This window comes from Phaenicophaeus curvirostris, chromosome 11 (assembly GCF_032191515.1).
Source record: "Phaenicophaeus curvirostris isolate KB17595 chromosome 11, BPBGC_Pcur_1.0, whole genome shotgun sequence".
NCBI lineage: Eukaryota > Metazoa > Chordata > Aves > Cuculiformes > Cuculidae > Phaenicophaeus > Phaenicophaeus curvirostris.
The window spans coordinates 2082979-2098359 of NC_091402.1; the positions used below are offsets into that span (position 1 = coordinate 2082979).

At 50.7% G+C, this 15381-nt stretch overlaps 1 protein-coding gene across 4 annotated transcripts in view; it reads left to right on the forward strand.

Moving 5' to 3' along the window:
* The first annotated feature begins 249 nt into the window (after positions 1-249).
* Positions 250-15381, forward strand: part of PHF2 (PHD finger protein 2) — a 91735-nt gene continuing 76603 nt past the window's right edge. For all 4 annotated transcript variants that reach the window (XM_069865661.1, XM_069865664.1, XM_069865662.1 and 1 more), the window contains exon 1: positions 250-401. In XM_069865661.1, coding sequence (XP_069721762.1) covers positions 304-401 — 98 coding nt within the window. In that variant the 5' untranslated portion in view covers positions 250-303. The remainder of the gene's footprint in view (positions 402-15381) is intronic.

The following is a 15381-nucleotide window of genomic DNA, read 5'->3' on the forward strand; positions in this document are numbered from 1 at the left end:
GCGTTTCGCCAAACATTTTGAATAATAACCATTTTCCCCAACAACAACAACAACAACCTCCTCCGCCGCCAGCGCCGCCGGAGCCATGCAGCCAAACTTTGGGAGCCGCTGCCTCTGCTGACGCCGCCGCCCGCCCTCCGGCAGCCCACACCGCCGTAGCTGCCTGGGTTTTTTTTTTTATTTCTTTCTTTTTTTTCTTGTTGTTGTTTCTTTTTCCCCCTCTTTCCCCCTGTTTCCCCCGCCCCCCCCCCCCCCCCGCCGCCGGAGCCGCGGCCGCGCCGCCTTGTTTTGAACGGCGCTAACATGGCGACGGTGCCCGTCTATTGCATCTGCCGGCTGCCCTACGACGTGACCCGCTTCATGATCGAGTGCGACGCCTGCAAGGACTGGTTTCACGGCAGGTAACACAAAGACATCGGGGTTTTCCCCCCCTTCCCCCCCCCCCCCCCGGCTTTCTCTCCCCCCACCCCCGTTTCCCCGCCGTGTGCAGTTTTGCAAACAGGCCTTTTTGGAGAGGAGGAGGAGGAGGAGCCACGCTGCCCCCGGCTCCCGCTCGCTCCTCGCTCTCCCCCTGCTCTATTCCGTTCGGTTTGGGTTTGGAAATGTCGGCGGATTCCGCGCACAAAGCCCCCACCGTGCGTGTCCCCCCCCCCCCCCCCCCCCCCGCGGTGTCACCGGGGCCATTGTGCTGCCCGCCCCGCCCGGCCCCGCTCCGGGGGCTCTGGGGGGCGCGATGGGGCCGGGGGCGCTCGGAGCCCCCCGGAGCCCCCCGGGAGATGGGGCTGGGGCCGCCGGGGCCGCCCCCTCCCCGCCTGTCAGCGGCTCCGGGGTTCGCGGCTGCCCCCTCCCCGGGAGATGCCGGGGGCGCTACGGGCGTTCTCCTCCCGGGATGGGGTCGCTCGGCGCCTTCTGCTCCCCCCGGGGGGGACTGGGGGGGCTGGGGGCGGCGGGCGGAGCGGCCCCGGGGCCGGGGGCAGCCGGGGGGCTCGGGCTGACAGCGCTGCCATCGCCGCCGAGTTAACCCCCGCGGCCGGGGCTGGGGGGACGGGGAACCCCCTGGCGCCGGGAATGGGGAGGGGGCGAGGGAACCCCGGGTCGCTCGGGATGGGACGCGGGGAAGTCGCCTGAGCTGGGGAGGGCGAGGGGAGACCCCGGGTGTTCGAGCTGGGGGGGACGGGGACAGGGAAGCCCCGGTGTTGGGCTGTGGGGGGACGGGGAACCCCCGGGTGTTGGGTTGGGGGAGGAGAGGAGGATGGGTGCTGAGTTGGGAGAGGACAGGGAGCCCCTGGGTTGCTGGGGACAGGGAACACCCCAGTGTTGGGTGGGGGGGACGACAGGGAATCCCCAGGTGTTGGCTTGGAGGGGACAGGGAACCCCCGGGGGCTGGGTTGCTGGTGATAGAGAACCCCTGGGTGTTGGGTTGGGGGGGGACAGGGAACGCCCCAGTGCTGGGTTGCAGGGGGACAGGGGATGGACGGGTGCTGGGTTGGAAGAGGACAGGGAACCCCCGGGTGTTGGGTTGCAGGGGGACAGGGAATCCCCAGGTGCTCGGTTGGGGAGGGGGCAAGGGAAGCCCCCAGTCTCGAGAGTCACACACGGATGACCCAGCAAAGTCCCCCGGCCAGGGGCGCGAGGGCCCTGTCACCCCCAGAGCCCTGTCACCCCCAGACCGGGCTCCCCCTCAGGGCTGTACAGGGGGAAGCCTGAGCAAGGAGGGGGGACCCCGCTTTTTTTGGCTGGATCTTGGGGAGCAGCGGGCAGTGGAGGGGGGTGGCTGGGAGGAACTTGAGAAGCTTCCTCTGGGGATGCTCCTGGCCGAGAAACCAAGGGCATGGAAAGTGTGGAATTGTAGAACCATGGAATGGTTTGAGATGGAAGGGATCTCAAAGCCCATCCAGTTCTAACTCCCTGCTGTGGGCAGGGACACCTCCCACTGGGTCAGGTTGCTCAAAGCATCCAACCCCTAACCTTAAACACCTCCAGTGATGGGGCAGCAATCACTTCTCTGGGCAACCTGGGCCAGGGCCTCATCTGAGGGAATCCCAGGGCAGCACTGGGGGTAGTGGGAGAAGAGATCTAGGAGGGGATTCCCTGCATCTTCCTCCTAAGGATCCTCCTAAGGAGAAGGATTGAGCGTTATTAGCTTCACAGCCATCCTCGGTCAGGGATAGAAATATGAAAAGTGAAATTAAAACCTGGTAAAGCCACCTGGCTGAGCACTTCTTGTGCCAGCTGTTCTGTAAGGTTAAACTGCAGCTCTGTCCTTTTATCCAGCTCTGATATTCACCTCCAGATTGCTGGTGGAGGAGGTAAAGACAGAGGCACCACTGCCTCAGTGCTGCATCTTAGCAGGCCCTGGGGTCCTGCAGAGCTTCTCCAAAATGGTCTGCGCACAGAAAAATCTGTGACAGAAACTTTGCTGTGGTGTCAGGGATGATGTTCTGCCATGGATTTAAAAAGCTGTGTTGAAGCAAAATGCTGCAATAGAGAGCTCTGGTGCTGACAGCGAGGTGCTCTGCAGGTGTGGTGCTGGGCATGAGGTTTCAAGGATCCGCACTTGCCCGTGGTCGTTAAGGCTTAGGCACAGGTGACAAGATGAGGCCAGTTCAGAGGCTGGAGACAATCATAGAATTATAGAATCACTATGATTGGAAAAGACCTCTAAGATCATCTAGTCCATCTGTCAGTCCAAGCCCACCGTGGCTACTAAAATATGTCCCCAAGTGCAACCTCTACACGTTTTTTGAGCCCCTCCAGGGATGGAGACTCTACCGCTGCCCTGGGCAGCCTCTGCTGGGGCTTCACCACTCTTCCAGTGAAGAATTTTTTCCTAGTATCTGATCTAAACCTCTCCTGGTGCAACTTGAGGCCATCCCCTCTCATTCCATCTCTTGTCACTTGGGACAAGAGCTCAGCACCCACCTCACCACACCCTTCTTTTTGGGAGCTGCAGGGAGTCATGAGGTCTCCCCTTAGAAACTTCAAGTGTTGGACACTTTAAACTTGTAAAACTTAAGAATATGAAAAAATTAAGATTTTAATGCCAAGTGGATTGGTGGAAAGCTAAACAGTAAAAGGAGATAAGCTTACTGCACACGGTGGTGAATTTTGATTAAAACTGATGAGAAGTGATTAGTTGCCACTGATCAAGAAAAGGATTTTTTGTGGACAGCTTGGGGACAATATTTCATTTTGAGGTATGAAGGGATGGAATAAAATCGTAGCTCTGTACCCTTTTTGCTTAACTCATGGTAGCATCCAGAGATTGAATTTAAAGTTTAGAAAACTGACGAGGAGGAGACTTTTCACTGTTAAAACCTAAGATGATTGTATTGGAGAAGTATGCTGGGTGACTTAGTAGACAACAGCCCATGTATGTCCCTGTTTGCTATTCTGCGGACAAACAAATATTCGATAAAGGAAAATAAAACTCAGGATTCAGTTGTATAAAATTGTCCCATCTCTCTCCTAGACACTCCAAGCGCTCGCAGTGTTAACTGCACTACAGCTGAAAACAAGCAAGTGGGCAAAGGTGCCTAAGGACACCTGCCCAGTTTTTGAATTGTTTGATCATAATTATGTCTCTTTTTAACAAGACGTTTGGTCGTATTTCACTGGCCCAGGTTGCCGAGAGAAGTCATGGCTGCCCCATCCCTGGAGGTGTTCAGGGCCGTGTTGGATGGGGCAACCTGATCCAGTGGGAGGTGGATCCAGAGGGGGTTGTAACTGAATGGGCTTTGAGGTCCCTTCCAAGCCAAACCATTCTGTGATCTATGAGATGGCTTTTTGGACTTGGAGAAGGCCAGGACAGGAAGAGAAGGGAGTCCCATTGTATGCTGATGGATGAAGAAGCTGAGAACCAGCAGGTGCCCAGGTAGTTGCTCTGTTGACCTCATCTGTGGGCCTGGCTGGGCAAATGGCTTTGTGCAGGATGTGCTGCAGGCTGAGGGAAATGTTTTCCATGCTGTAGACTGTGCTGTCTTGTGGTCGGAGATGTAGGACAAGAGTTCACCAGCTCAGTGGAGTGGATTAACCAAAGCCTGTTCCACCTGTGCTGTGTGAAGAGCACATGGTCTTCTCCTCTGCTTCTTGATGACAACACTGGCCATGATTTAAGGTCTGGTGTGTGTGGTTTAGGAGCTGCGGCTGCTGGAACACCCTCTGCTTCAGCCTCTGCTGCTGCTGGGGTGGGTTTGCTGGCAGGATGCTGAGGGCTGGAAGGAGTCGTGCTTATCGACAGGTCTCAGTGCCTCACCTGTAATGGGAGTGCTACAGGACCTCACCTTAAGGCAAGGCAGGTTTTTCCGTACAAGTTGGTTCAATCAGGAATCTGCACTGGGTTATTTGTTATGTCCCTAGATGAGGGAGTGTAATCTATTTTTTCTGCAGTGAATATTGTCATAAGACCCACCTGGTGTTGTGGGATGGGCTCATACAGTCACTTGGTAAATAAGTCATAGAATCGCAGAATAATGGAATGGTTTGGGTTTGAAAGGATGTCAAAGTCCTTCCAGTTCCAACCCTCTGCCATGGGCAAGGACACCTCCCACTGGATCAGGGGCTCCAAGCCCCATCCAACCTGGTCTGGAACCCCTCCAGGGATGGGGCAGCCACCCCTGCTCTGGGCAACCTGGGCCAGGGCCTCCCCACCCTCACAGCAAAACATTTCTCCCCAAGATCTGAACTTAATCTCCCCTCTTTCAGCTGGAAGCTGTTCCCCTTTGTCCTCTCTCTGCGCTCCCTGATCAAGAGCCCCTTCCCAGCTGTCCTGGAGCCCCTTTCAGTACTGGAAGGTGCTCTAAGGTCACTGAAACTAAGAGTAATATGTCAGCAATTTGAACCTGAAGACAAGAAGGATTTTAACAGTGTTCAAATCTTCTTCACCTTCCATACTAACAACGCATAGCTTTTTAAAGAGCTGGCTGTTCTGGTTCGTTGGGCTGCTTCCCTTCCCAGGCAAACACCCACTGAAGTGTCTGTGTGGACACTTTATCTGGAGTAATCAGCATGCTTTGTGGGCTCTATAAAATAATTTCTAAACAACCTGGTTTTCTTTTTGTGCTGGAATGGAGCAAACAGCTGAGATAACACGAAGGTAAACAGCACGGGACTTTTAGGAGTTTCCTCATCTTAAAATTCTACTCAAATTTCTGCCTCTGGCCACCATAAGCCAGTATGAAAGAGAGGAACTAGGAACTGTCATGCAAAGTGAGTCCTATTTTTACAAGGGACAATGCTGAACATGCCAATAGGGGAATAAAATCTCTCCGTAAAACGGTTTTTAGTTTTACTGTCTAAGAGACAAGCGCTTCGCCTATCCTGGCTGGGTTTCATTCTCTTCATGTGAGCACCTTGATTAACACCCGTTATAATTTTATGCTGCTCTGGTAACTGCGTGAACTACTTGCAGAAAACAAAACTTTCTGTGATGTTCCCAAATTACATACTTCACACCTGGTGTGATGTGTTTCAAAATATAATACAGCTGGGGTAGAAAAAGAAATGTGAAAATAGTTGTTATTTTATGCCTCATCCCTGGAGGTGTTCAATGCCAGGTTTGGTGGGACTTGGAGCAACCTACTAATGAAAAGGGTTGAATTCTGATCCAAAAAAAGTAGTTTGAATGGAATTTGAGGTTTACCTTTACCTTTTCCGCAGTGGGATTGTATTACAGGTGGGGAGGCCCTGGCCCAGGTTGCCCAGAGCGGTGGTGGCTGCCCCATCCCTGGAGGGGTTCAAGGCCAGGTTGGATGGGGCTTGGAGCCCCTGATCCAGTGGGAGGTGTCCCTGGCCCTGGCAGAGTGGTGGGACTGGATGGGCTTTGAGGTCCCTTCCAATCCAACCCATTCCATGATTCTGTGATTCTATGACATAGTGTTGTTTGTTCTGTAGCTTTAAAGCTGTTCAGAGAACTTAAGAAGCTTTTTTTTTTTTTTCATTTCAAATCCATTTTATATCTTTTAAAAATTCCTTTTAAATGGCCAGGGATGTGTAATGGTGGAAACATGTTGCACGCTTGTCCTGGTGCTGACACCGGGTTTGTTGCATTGTACTATCGTGCAGTCCCGCAGAGGTGATTAACACGGACTTCCAGATCATTGGGAGTCCGTCCAGATGGTAAAGTGAGTCAGTTTTGCTTGTAGCCAGTCGGTGTTGTGGACTCGGTCCTTTGGTGTAGTGAAATACACTTCTCATCTTACCATTTCACATCCATTTGTGCTCTGAGAAGGAGCCTGAGGTTCAGAATGGAAAATATGTCGGGATTTCAGTGTGCCATTAGAACTTCCAGTTGACCTCGGAGTGTCTCTTGGGCCGCTGCGGTATCGGTCACAGCTGAAAGAACACTTCTGTTAAAAGTATAGTCTCAACTGGAGTTGCAGATTCCCAAAATCCAAGTCTAAGTAATGGGAAGTGTGGACAGTAATGTGGGTAGAGTTGGCCTGCAAGTCCGTTGTTGCTATGCTGGTCCCTGGCAGTAAGCGCAGATCACAGAAGGGTGTTGTATGTAAACACTCTTCTGATTTCAGAGGGGCTTACCCAGATTTTACATCCAAAAGGACAAAATATTATGAACATTCAGCACATTTCGTGTTTAATTAAAAAAGAAAAATTTGTAAAAGAGTATGAATTAATGAAACAGTTTGAATTTATGAAAGAGTGAATTCAGGCGTGCTCTTCAGCCTCCTGGACCTTCAGCTCAGCTGTGTTTTGTGAGAACCTGCAAGCACCCAGGTGCCTGTTGGGGTCCAAGCCCTTACCAGGTACTGGCTTTTAATTGGAAAAGTTAAAGCCACGTCAGAACAGAGAAATCGGTTCTGCAACAAAGTGGGACTTGGTTACCCACTGCTTTTCCTTACTGCTGAATAACTATGTAATGAAGAGAATGGATGAAGAAATCTTGGAAAAGGTGATCACAGCAGCGTAACTGTGTATGGGAACAGACTGGGCAAGGGAAAAAGTGTTCTAGGATCACTATAAGGCTTTCTAAAACCCAGCAGTTTGAATATTATCTTAATAGATTTTCTTCTTTGTAGTCAATATACATTTTATGTTAGTGGTACTGTAGTGTCTCTACACACAAAAGGAAGGGCTTTTCACCATCCAGAGGGAGCCGGAGAGTTTGTAGAGGTGGGCTGTGCAGACCTGAGGAACCCGAACATATACAAGTCTATGGGACCTGAGCCCCAGAGTCCTGAGGGAATTGGCCGATGTGGTTGCCAAGCCACTCACCATGATATTTGAAAAGTCCTGGCGGTCAGGAGAAGTCCCTGGTGACTGGGTAACGCGGTGCCCATTTTTAAAAAGGGTAGAAAAGGCAATCCTGGGAACTACTGACCTGTCAGCCTCACCTCTGTGCCTGGGAAGATCATGGAACAGATCCTCCTAGAAGCTCTGCTAAAGCACATGGAGGACAGGGAGGTGATTAGTGGTGGACAGCAGGCAAGTCCTGTATGACCAACTTAGTGGCTTTCTCTGATGGGGTGACCGCAGCGGTGGACACAGGAAAGCCAGCGGATGTGATCTGTGTGGACTTGTGTAAAGCCTTTGACATGGTCCTCCACAACATCTTTCTCTCTAAATTGGAGAGGTGTGGATTTGATGGGTGGACGGTTCAGTGGATAAGAAATTGGTTGGATAGTTGTATTCAGAGAGTAGTGGTCAATGGCTCAAAGTGCAGATGGAGATCTGTGACAAGTGGTGTCCCTCAGAAGGGCAGGTTTAGACTAGACATGAGGAAGAATTTCTTCACGGTGAGAGTGGTGAGGCACTGGAACAGGTTGCCCAGGGAAGCTGTGGCTGCCCCATCCCTGGCGGTGTTCAAGGCCAGGTTGGATGGGTCTTGGAGCCCCTGATCCAGTGGGAGGTGTCCCTGCCTGTGGCAGGGGGTGGGACTGGATGGGCTTTGAGGTCCCTTGCAACCCAACCCATTCTGTGATTCTGCAATCTCTATGATTCCAGCCAGGGTTGCCGTCTGCTCTGTGGCAATCTGGAGTAATGCAAGATGGGTTTCAGCCAAGGGACAGAGAATGCAACTGCACAAGGACTCTCAGGAAATACTTGGTTCCTGGAACTATGCAGCTGCCATGAGTTTACAGTCAGCTTTGGTCTGCAGTGATATGTTTGGGTTACACATCTGGATTGCACTGGGGCATCTGCAGGGGCTCAGCGAGTGGTGCTCTGTGCATGAGTGCTCTGCTGGGACCGCTGGCCTTTTGTCTGGTGGGATCAGAGCATCCTTTCCCTGCCTAAAGCAAATGAACTTTTTGCTCACAGCTTTATTAGCAAAAATTTATTACACTTCAAAAATATAATCGAATACTGGGACAGCAGATAGAAAATCCCACTGTGAAGGGTGCGCTCCAATTGCAGTGTTACTCTGATGAACAGACCTCCAGCAGCTCAAGGGCAGTGGCTTTCTTGTTGTAACAACTTATTTTCCTGTTGGTCAGAAATTTACATGTCTAAAAATCACGGAATGGTGGAATGGTTTGGGTTGGAAGGGGCCTGAAAGCCCATCCAATTCAACCCTCTTGCAGTGGGCAGGGACACCTCCCACTGGATCAGGGGCTTCAAGCCCTGTTGAACCTGGCCTTGAACACCTCAGGGATGGGACAGCCACCACTTCTCTTGGAAATAAGTTATGCACAGTATACTTTAGGGTATTACCTGGCTGTTTATTATATTGAAATACATTTGAATTTTGAATGTATTTGCAATAGCAAGGATTTTAGCCAATTTCTCACTCTCTTAGATGGACTCATCCCTGAGGGGTTTGTCCCCAACTCCACATCATGGCTGAAGGACACTTTTCAGGATGGTGGTGGCCCTGTGACCACACTCACTGGGAGTGTGCTATGATCAGACTGCAATGTCTCCTGCTTTACTCTGGTGCTTGGTGCTCTCCAGGGCTGGGATCCCAGCCCAGGGTGCCTTCAGGGTGCTGAGGACAGTTTTCTCCTCATCTCAGAAAGTCCAGACTGCCCTTGTTGGGCTCTCCCGGCCCTTGGGTAGAGCTGGTGGGAGAGACTCAGAACGTGTGAAGGATATGTATTCAAAGCCAGGTTGGATGGGGCTTTGAGAAACTTGATCTAGTCGAGGTGCCCCTGCCCATGATGGGAGGTTGCAACTGGATGGGCTTTGAGGCCCTTTCCACCCCGAACCATTCCATGATTCTCCAATTCTCCAGTACCTTTGGAGTTCAAGAGGTTTGCACATGGAGTACGAGAGATCATAGTCTGCATTTGTGATTGTTGGTGTGTATAAAAATACACTCATTAAACGTGAGCCCTGTGGCTGTGACTGACTCTTTCGACTGAATTTGTGTTGTTACGGCTGTGGTGTGGAACAGTGTCTCATTGTCCATGCCCAGCACTGGGCACCCGCGCAGCCCTTTGCCTTCCAACACTTGATCCAAGACTGCAAATGGTTTTCATTATGGTTTGGTATGAACACAGAAAAACACGGGAGCACATGAAACAGCCAGGGGTCGTTGTTCAGAAATACAATCCCCATAGCCAGAACATAAGCGATATTTAGGCCCTTCTATTGAGCATCTCACCAAAGGCTCCGGCTTTGGACTGGAGGGGGAAGTGAAAGGGCTTAGGCTTCATTTGTGTTTGGCATGTGATGAGGGTACCTCCTGGATCATTGTGCTATCTATTTGTGATTTTGGTCACTCCGTTCTCTCACTAAATATCCTTAAATTCAATCGCAGCAGTTGCTAGGGAATGTAAAATTAGAGCATAACTGGTGCACTTCAATTTTTTTTAGCTAAAATGTGCAGTTTATTGGTTGGAATTAATTGGGAGCAGGACCACTCAAACATCCAACTCCTTACTGACTGGAAACTCCTATCCAAGCAATATTTCTTGTGGAATTAAAGAATGCTGTTGTGGTGAGGAATTGTGCTGGATACCTGAGTGAATACTGATTGAGCAAAGAGAAGTAAGCTCGGAGGCTTAGTAAGTATTTTTTCCGTGGTCACTTCAGAAGTCAGAAGTACCATGAGAAGCAGCAAGACACACAGGATGACCAGATAACTTAATGCTTCTTTCCCACTGTGTGTAATCTGTTTGGGAAAGAAGGCTGTAGGCAGCTGCTCGGCAGGCTCAGCTCACTCATCCCTGCCCATTGTGCATAGAATCACAGGATCATGGAATGGTTTGGTTGGAAGGGACCTTAAAGCCCATCAAGCCCCAACCCCTTGCTATGGGCAGGGACACCTCCCTCTGGATCCGGTTGCTTAAGGCACCATCCAACCTGTTGTTCCCCAGGGCTCCGTGTTGGGGCTGGTTCTGTTCAGTATCTTTATCCATGACAAGGATGAAGGGATCGAGTGCATCCTCAGTCAGTTTGCAGATGTTGTCAAATTGGGCAGAAGTGTCAAGGTGCTGGAGGGCAGAAAGGCTCTGCAGAGGGACCTGGTCAGGGTGTTGGACTGAGGCCAGTGAGATGGGGTTCCAGAGGGCCAAGTTCCGAGTCTTGCAGTTGGGTCACAACAACCCCATGAAGCGCTTCAGGCTTGGGGAAGAGCGGCTGAAAAGCTGCCTGCGGGAAAAGGCCCTGGGAGTGCTGGTCAACAGTGGCTGAACATGATCCAGCAGTGGCCCAGGTGGCCAAGAAGGCCAAGAGCATCCTGGCTTGGATCAGGCATGGTTTGGCCAGCAGGAGCAAGGAGGGGATCGACCCCTTGGACTCGGTGCTGGTGAGGTGGCACCTTGAATCCTGGGTTGAGTTTTGGGCCCATCACTACAATAAAAACTTTGGGGGGCTGGAGCACGTCTGGAGATAGGAATGGAGCTGGTGGAGTCTCCATTCCTGGAGGGGTTCAAACAATGTGTAGACGTGGTGCTGGCCTGGGTTGCCCAGGGCAGTGGTGGCTGCCCCATCCCTGGAGCGGTTCAAGGCCAGGTTGGATGGGGCTTGGAGCCCCTGATCCAGTGGGAGGTGTCCCTGCCCATGGCAGGGGGTGGAACTGGATGGGCTTTGAGGTCCCTTCCAACTCAAATCATTCCATGATTCTGTGATTCTATAAACTGTCTCTGAAATACTTGCTGAATTTGTAGGATTCCCATATAAGCCACTCTCTTGGTTTCCAATGAATTAAGAGAAATGTGTTTAACTGCCTCGGAACCTCCTTGATTCATTCGAACAGTGTGTGTCCTGACCTACCCTACTTTCTGCACTGACTTTGTCTCCCAGTTTACGCCTTATAAACAGTATCAGAAGTAGATCCATTTCTCCATCTGCAGCTGCCGTTCCCTCTGCGGTGTTCTCAGGCCCCTGCAGTTTCAAGTCGTCCTGGGTTATTAACGACACCGCTGGCTTCATTGAGACGTTCCCATTCCTTCCGCAGCACCCATAGCTGTTTTCTTCTGACGTGGGGGATGGAGGCCTGGAAGCTGAGCAGTGCTCAGATGAGAGGCCCACGGTGTTCGTAAAGGCAGTAACGAGGAGTCAGGAAATAACGTGCTGCCCTTGGAGTGGGCATTGTGAGCTCGTTCCCCAGTGTCATCGAACTGTAGAACCATGGAATGGGTTGGGTTGGAAGGGACCTCGATCCCACCCTGTTCCACCCCCCTGGCTGTAGGGGGGTGCTCTGGATTTGTAATTGCTGTGTTAATTGTTTTAGTCAGAACTCTGTGCTAAGCACTTGACATCTGTATGTTCAGAGAAACTGGTTAAACACAGAGATGGATGCAGAGGATAGAGAGGAGGGACCGCAAGGTTTCATTTTCGCTGGCTTTGCTCCTCCTTTCCACTCGTGTCTGTCAAATCCGTTAACCCCTCTGTGGGTGGGTTTGGTTTCACTCTCTTGTGCATGCACATTAATTAATACATTAATATTTTAAATGTAATATGTAATGCAGTGAAGAAAATGAGTGGTTTATCTCTGGAAGAGGAAGGGGAATGAAACTTATTCTGGAAGGTGGAGCTGGAGGAGGAGCAGGAAGGCCTGGTAGAAGTGTGGGCTGGGTTTGCTGGATTTCCCATCCTGCCTGAGCTGCCTCTGAGTCTGAATTCCCTCTTACAGGCATTCCCTTCCTCCCCTTCTGCCTGGCACTGGCTCATGCAGCCTTACAGCACAGCATGAGCCACCTTTATGATGGTTCTAGTTGGTAGAAACCCAGCAAACTTGTAATTGCACGAGTCTTCCTCTGCACTTCAGTATCTTCCTTTAAGGCAGAATGTGTGTCCTGAACAGCCTGTGCTCCTGTGCAACCTGGCAGGGATCCAGCACAGCCGAGTGGTGAAAACCCACTGTGGTGTTTCTGAATGTGTGTTGGAATATTTAGCTCCTGCTATACATGCTGTTTGAATCCATAAATCTGCGTACAAGGTGTGGTTTCTGGAATGCTGGTGTCAGAATGTGGGTGATGCCATTTCCTTGCTCTTCTGGAGTTTTTTTGGATTTCATTTAGAGTTTTCATTTTTTTCTCAGCAGAAGTTGCCTAATTTTACTCCTGCGTAACTCAAAGGTTTGGTTTGGATCAGCTGGATTTTCCTTCTGCATGTTCTCTGCTCACTGTAACTGAGAAAAAACTATGTGAGCAAGTTCTCTGGTGATGGGATTTTATTCTTTTGATTTTCAGGCTCAGTGTGGTCCGTTGTCCTTGTTGGATACTGGGGTGTGACTGTCATAGAATCACAGGATGGTTTGAGTTGGAGGGGATGTAAAAAGCCCATACAGCTGATCCTCCTGCCATGGGCAGGGTCACCTCCCACTGGATCAGGGGCTCCAAGCCCCATCCAACCTGGTCATGAGCACCTCCAGGGATGGGGCAGCCACCACTGCTGTGGGAAACCTTGGCCAGAGCCTTCTCACCCTCACAGTAAAGCACTTCTTTTTAAGATCTCAATCTCCCCTCTTTCAGCTGAAAACTGTTCCCCTCATCCTATCCCTGCACTCCCTGATCAAGACCTGCTCCCCAACTTTTCTGGAGCTTGTTTCAGCTGCCCTAAGGTCTCCTGGAGCCTTCTCTTCTCCAGGCTGAACAACCCCAGTGCTCTCAGCCTGGCCTCGGATGGGAGGTGCTCCAGCCCTCAGATCATCTGTCAGACTATAAAGTTTGTGTTGCAGATTCAGTTTTGATGTTTGCAATCTGCATTTCTTGGGGAGTAGATAAGAAAATTGGTGTCCACAGGGTGTCTGTGGTGGACCTTCAGAGAAGCCGTTGGTTAAAACGTGCACCACAGCCTCGAGGAAATGATGTAAAGCTCAGGCCTGCCCTGAGTTTGTTACCGGGGGTGAGATGCTCTTGCTCCCCAGCTAGCGTGTGCACCTCTGACCCTGCGTGGAACAGAGGCGAGCGCCTGGCAGGATGGGAAGGCGGTGGAGCAAGCGGGCTGGAGAGAGAAATAAAGGTGTTACGCTGTGTGTGTAACTCATCTGCAAGGTAATTATGGGGCTGCTCACCAACTACTTAGGTCTCATGTGTGATTTCTGTTAGTTTTTATAATACTGCTAAATTTTTCCATTTAAAAATGCTGACGTTAAGTTAATGCTGAAATGAATTTCTTAGAACCACAGAATGGTTTGGGTTGGAAGGGATCTTAAAGCCCATCCAGTTTCAATCCCCTTGCCATAAGCAGGGACATCTGGATCAGGTTACACACAGACCCACCTCCTCAGCCCGTCCAAGGCTCTTTGGGAATTTCTGGAGATATTTCTTCATGATGACAGTGGTGAGCCACTGGCCCAGGGATGCCCCATCCCTGGAGGTGTTCAAGGCCAGGTTGGATGGGGCCTCGGGCAGCCTCATCTAGTGGGAGATGTCCCCTGCCTATCACAGGGAGGTTGGAACTAGATGATCTTTAAGATCCCTTCCAACCCAAACCATTCAATTATTCTGTGATTCTCTAGATGCCATCCCTTCCCTCCAGTGTGTCAACCACACCACATAGCTTGGTGTTGTCAGCAAAGTTACTGAGGATACCCTCGGAAATAAAAGACAATAGGGAATGATCAATTCAACACAGCAGTTGTAATCAGAGATGCTTTACCTCTTGTGTTAAAGGAGCGATGAGGTGAGCCTTCAAGTTTTTAGTGGCCCAGCCCATTCTTTTTCCTGAGAGGGGCTGGCAGGTTTTTTTGTTTGCTTTGATTTTTTTTATTTTCAGGAGGCAGAATGAGCAGAGCTGTCATTTTTTTGCTTTGGTAGAAGGAAGTTTTTCACCAACACTGAGGACTTGCCATAAATGATGTTCAGAATATTTTTGACTACATTTTCCCGGTGAGAGAGCTGGCAAATTGTGTGAGGAGGAAAAGGAGGCTTCAGGGAGGTGTTTCTGAGTGGAATTCAGCAGCGAGTGGGAACATATTACGTGTTCAGAGCCCATCTGACTGCCAACGGTCACAGTCGAAACCTGCTGGCTGCAGCTTTGTCTTTGTTCTTTCTGAGTTTTGTGTTTCTTTGCATTTGTCAAGCTCCGAAATTCTGCTCAAAGCCGAGCTGTTTGCTTTAAATGCAGAGCACGGCTGTCAGGGCTGGCTGCAAGGGAGGTTCAGCTGCGCTGGCCCGCTGCCTTCCCACCAAAGTCCATGGCAAAGTGCCTGCGAGGGCAACGGGCTCCGTCCTAGGTCTTGCTCACACCACAGGCCTTCCAGGGGACAGAAACTGCACAGAAAAAGCCCAGTCATTTAAAGAGCGATGGAATGTTCTAGGGGAAAGCCAGCAGGCATGGATCGGGAGTGCTGGTCAACAGCAACTTAACATGAGCCAGCAGTGGCCCAGGTGGCCAAGAAGGCCAAGAGCATCCTGGCTTGGGTCAGCCACGGTGTGGCCAGCAGGAGCAGGGAAGGGATCATCCCCCCAGACTCAGTGCTGGTGAGGCCACATCGTGAATCCTGGGTTCAGTTTTGGGCCTCTCAAGGGGCTGGGGGAGATCTCATGTCTCTCTGCAGCTCCTGGAAAGGAGGTTGTGGTGAGGTCGGTGCTGGGCTCTTCTTCCAAGTAACAACCAATGCGACAAGAGGAAATGGCCTCAAGCTGTGCCACGGGAGGTTTAGACTGAATATTAGGAAAAATGTCTTTCCTGACAGAGTGGCCCATGAATTCAACCTAAGAGCCACTTTTGGAGCTTGCTTTTTGCTTTGCACTTAGATTACAGAAAGGATTACAAGCTTGTGTCTGCTCTGGCTGCCCAAGAACTTGTGCTTTTGCAACAGTGTGAAAGAGATAGTGAAAAAAGAGATAGCGAAAAAAGAGATTTTTTTTTTTTAAAAAAAAGGCATAGGATTAAACCATCATGGGAGAATGAAGAGCAGAAAGGTTCTGGGTTGAGTTGTGTAGGCCTTCAGTGATATGTTATTTGCCCATTTCAGCTGAATTAAAGTTTTTGTGGTGCTTTTTTTAATAGGGCAGTGTTCAAGGTGTCTCT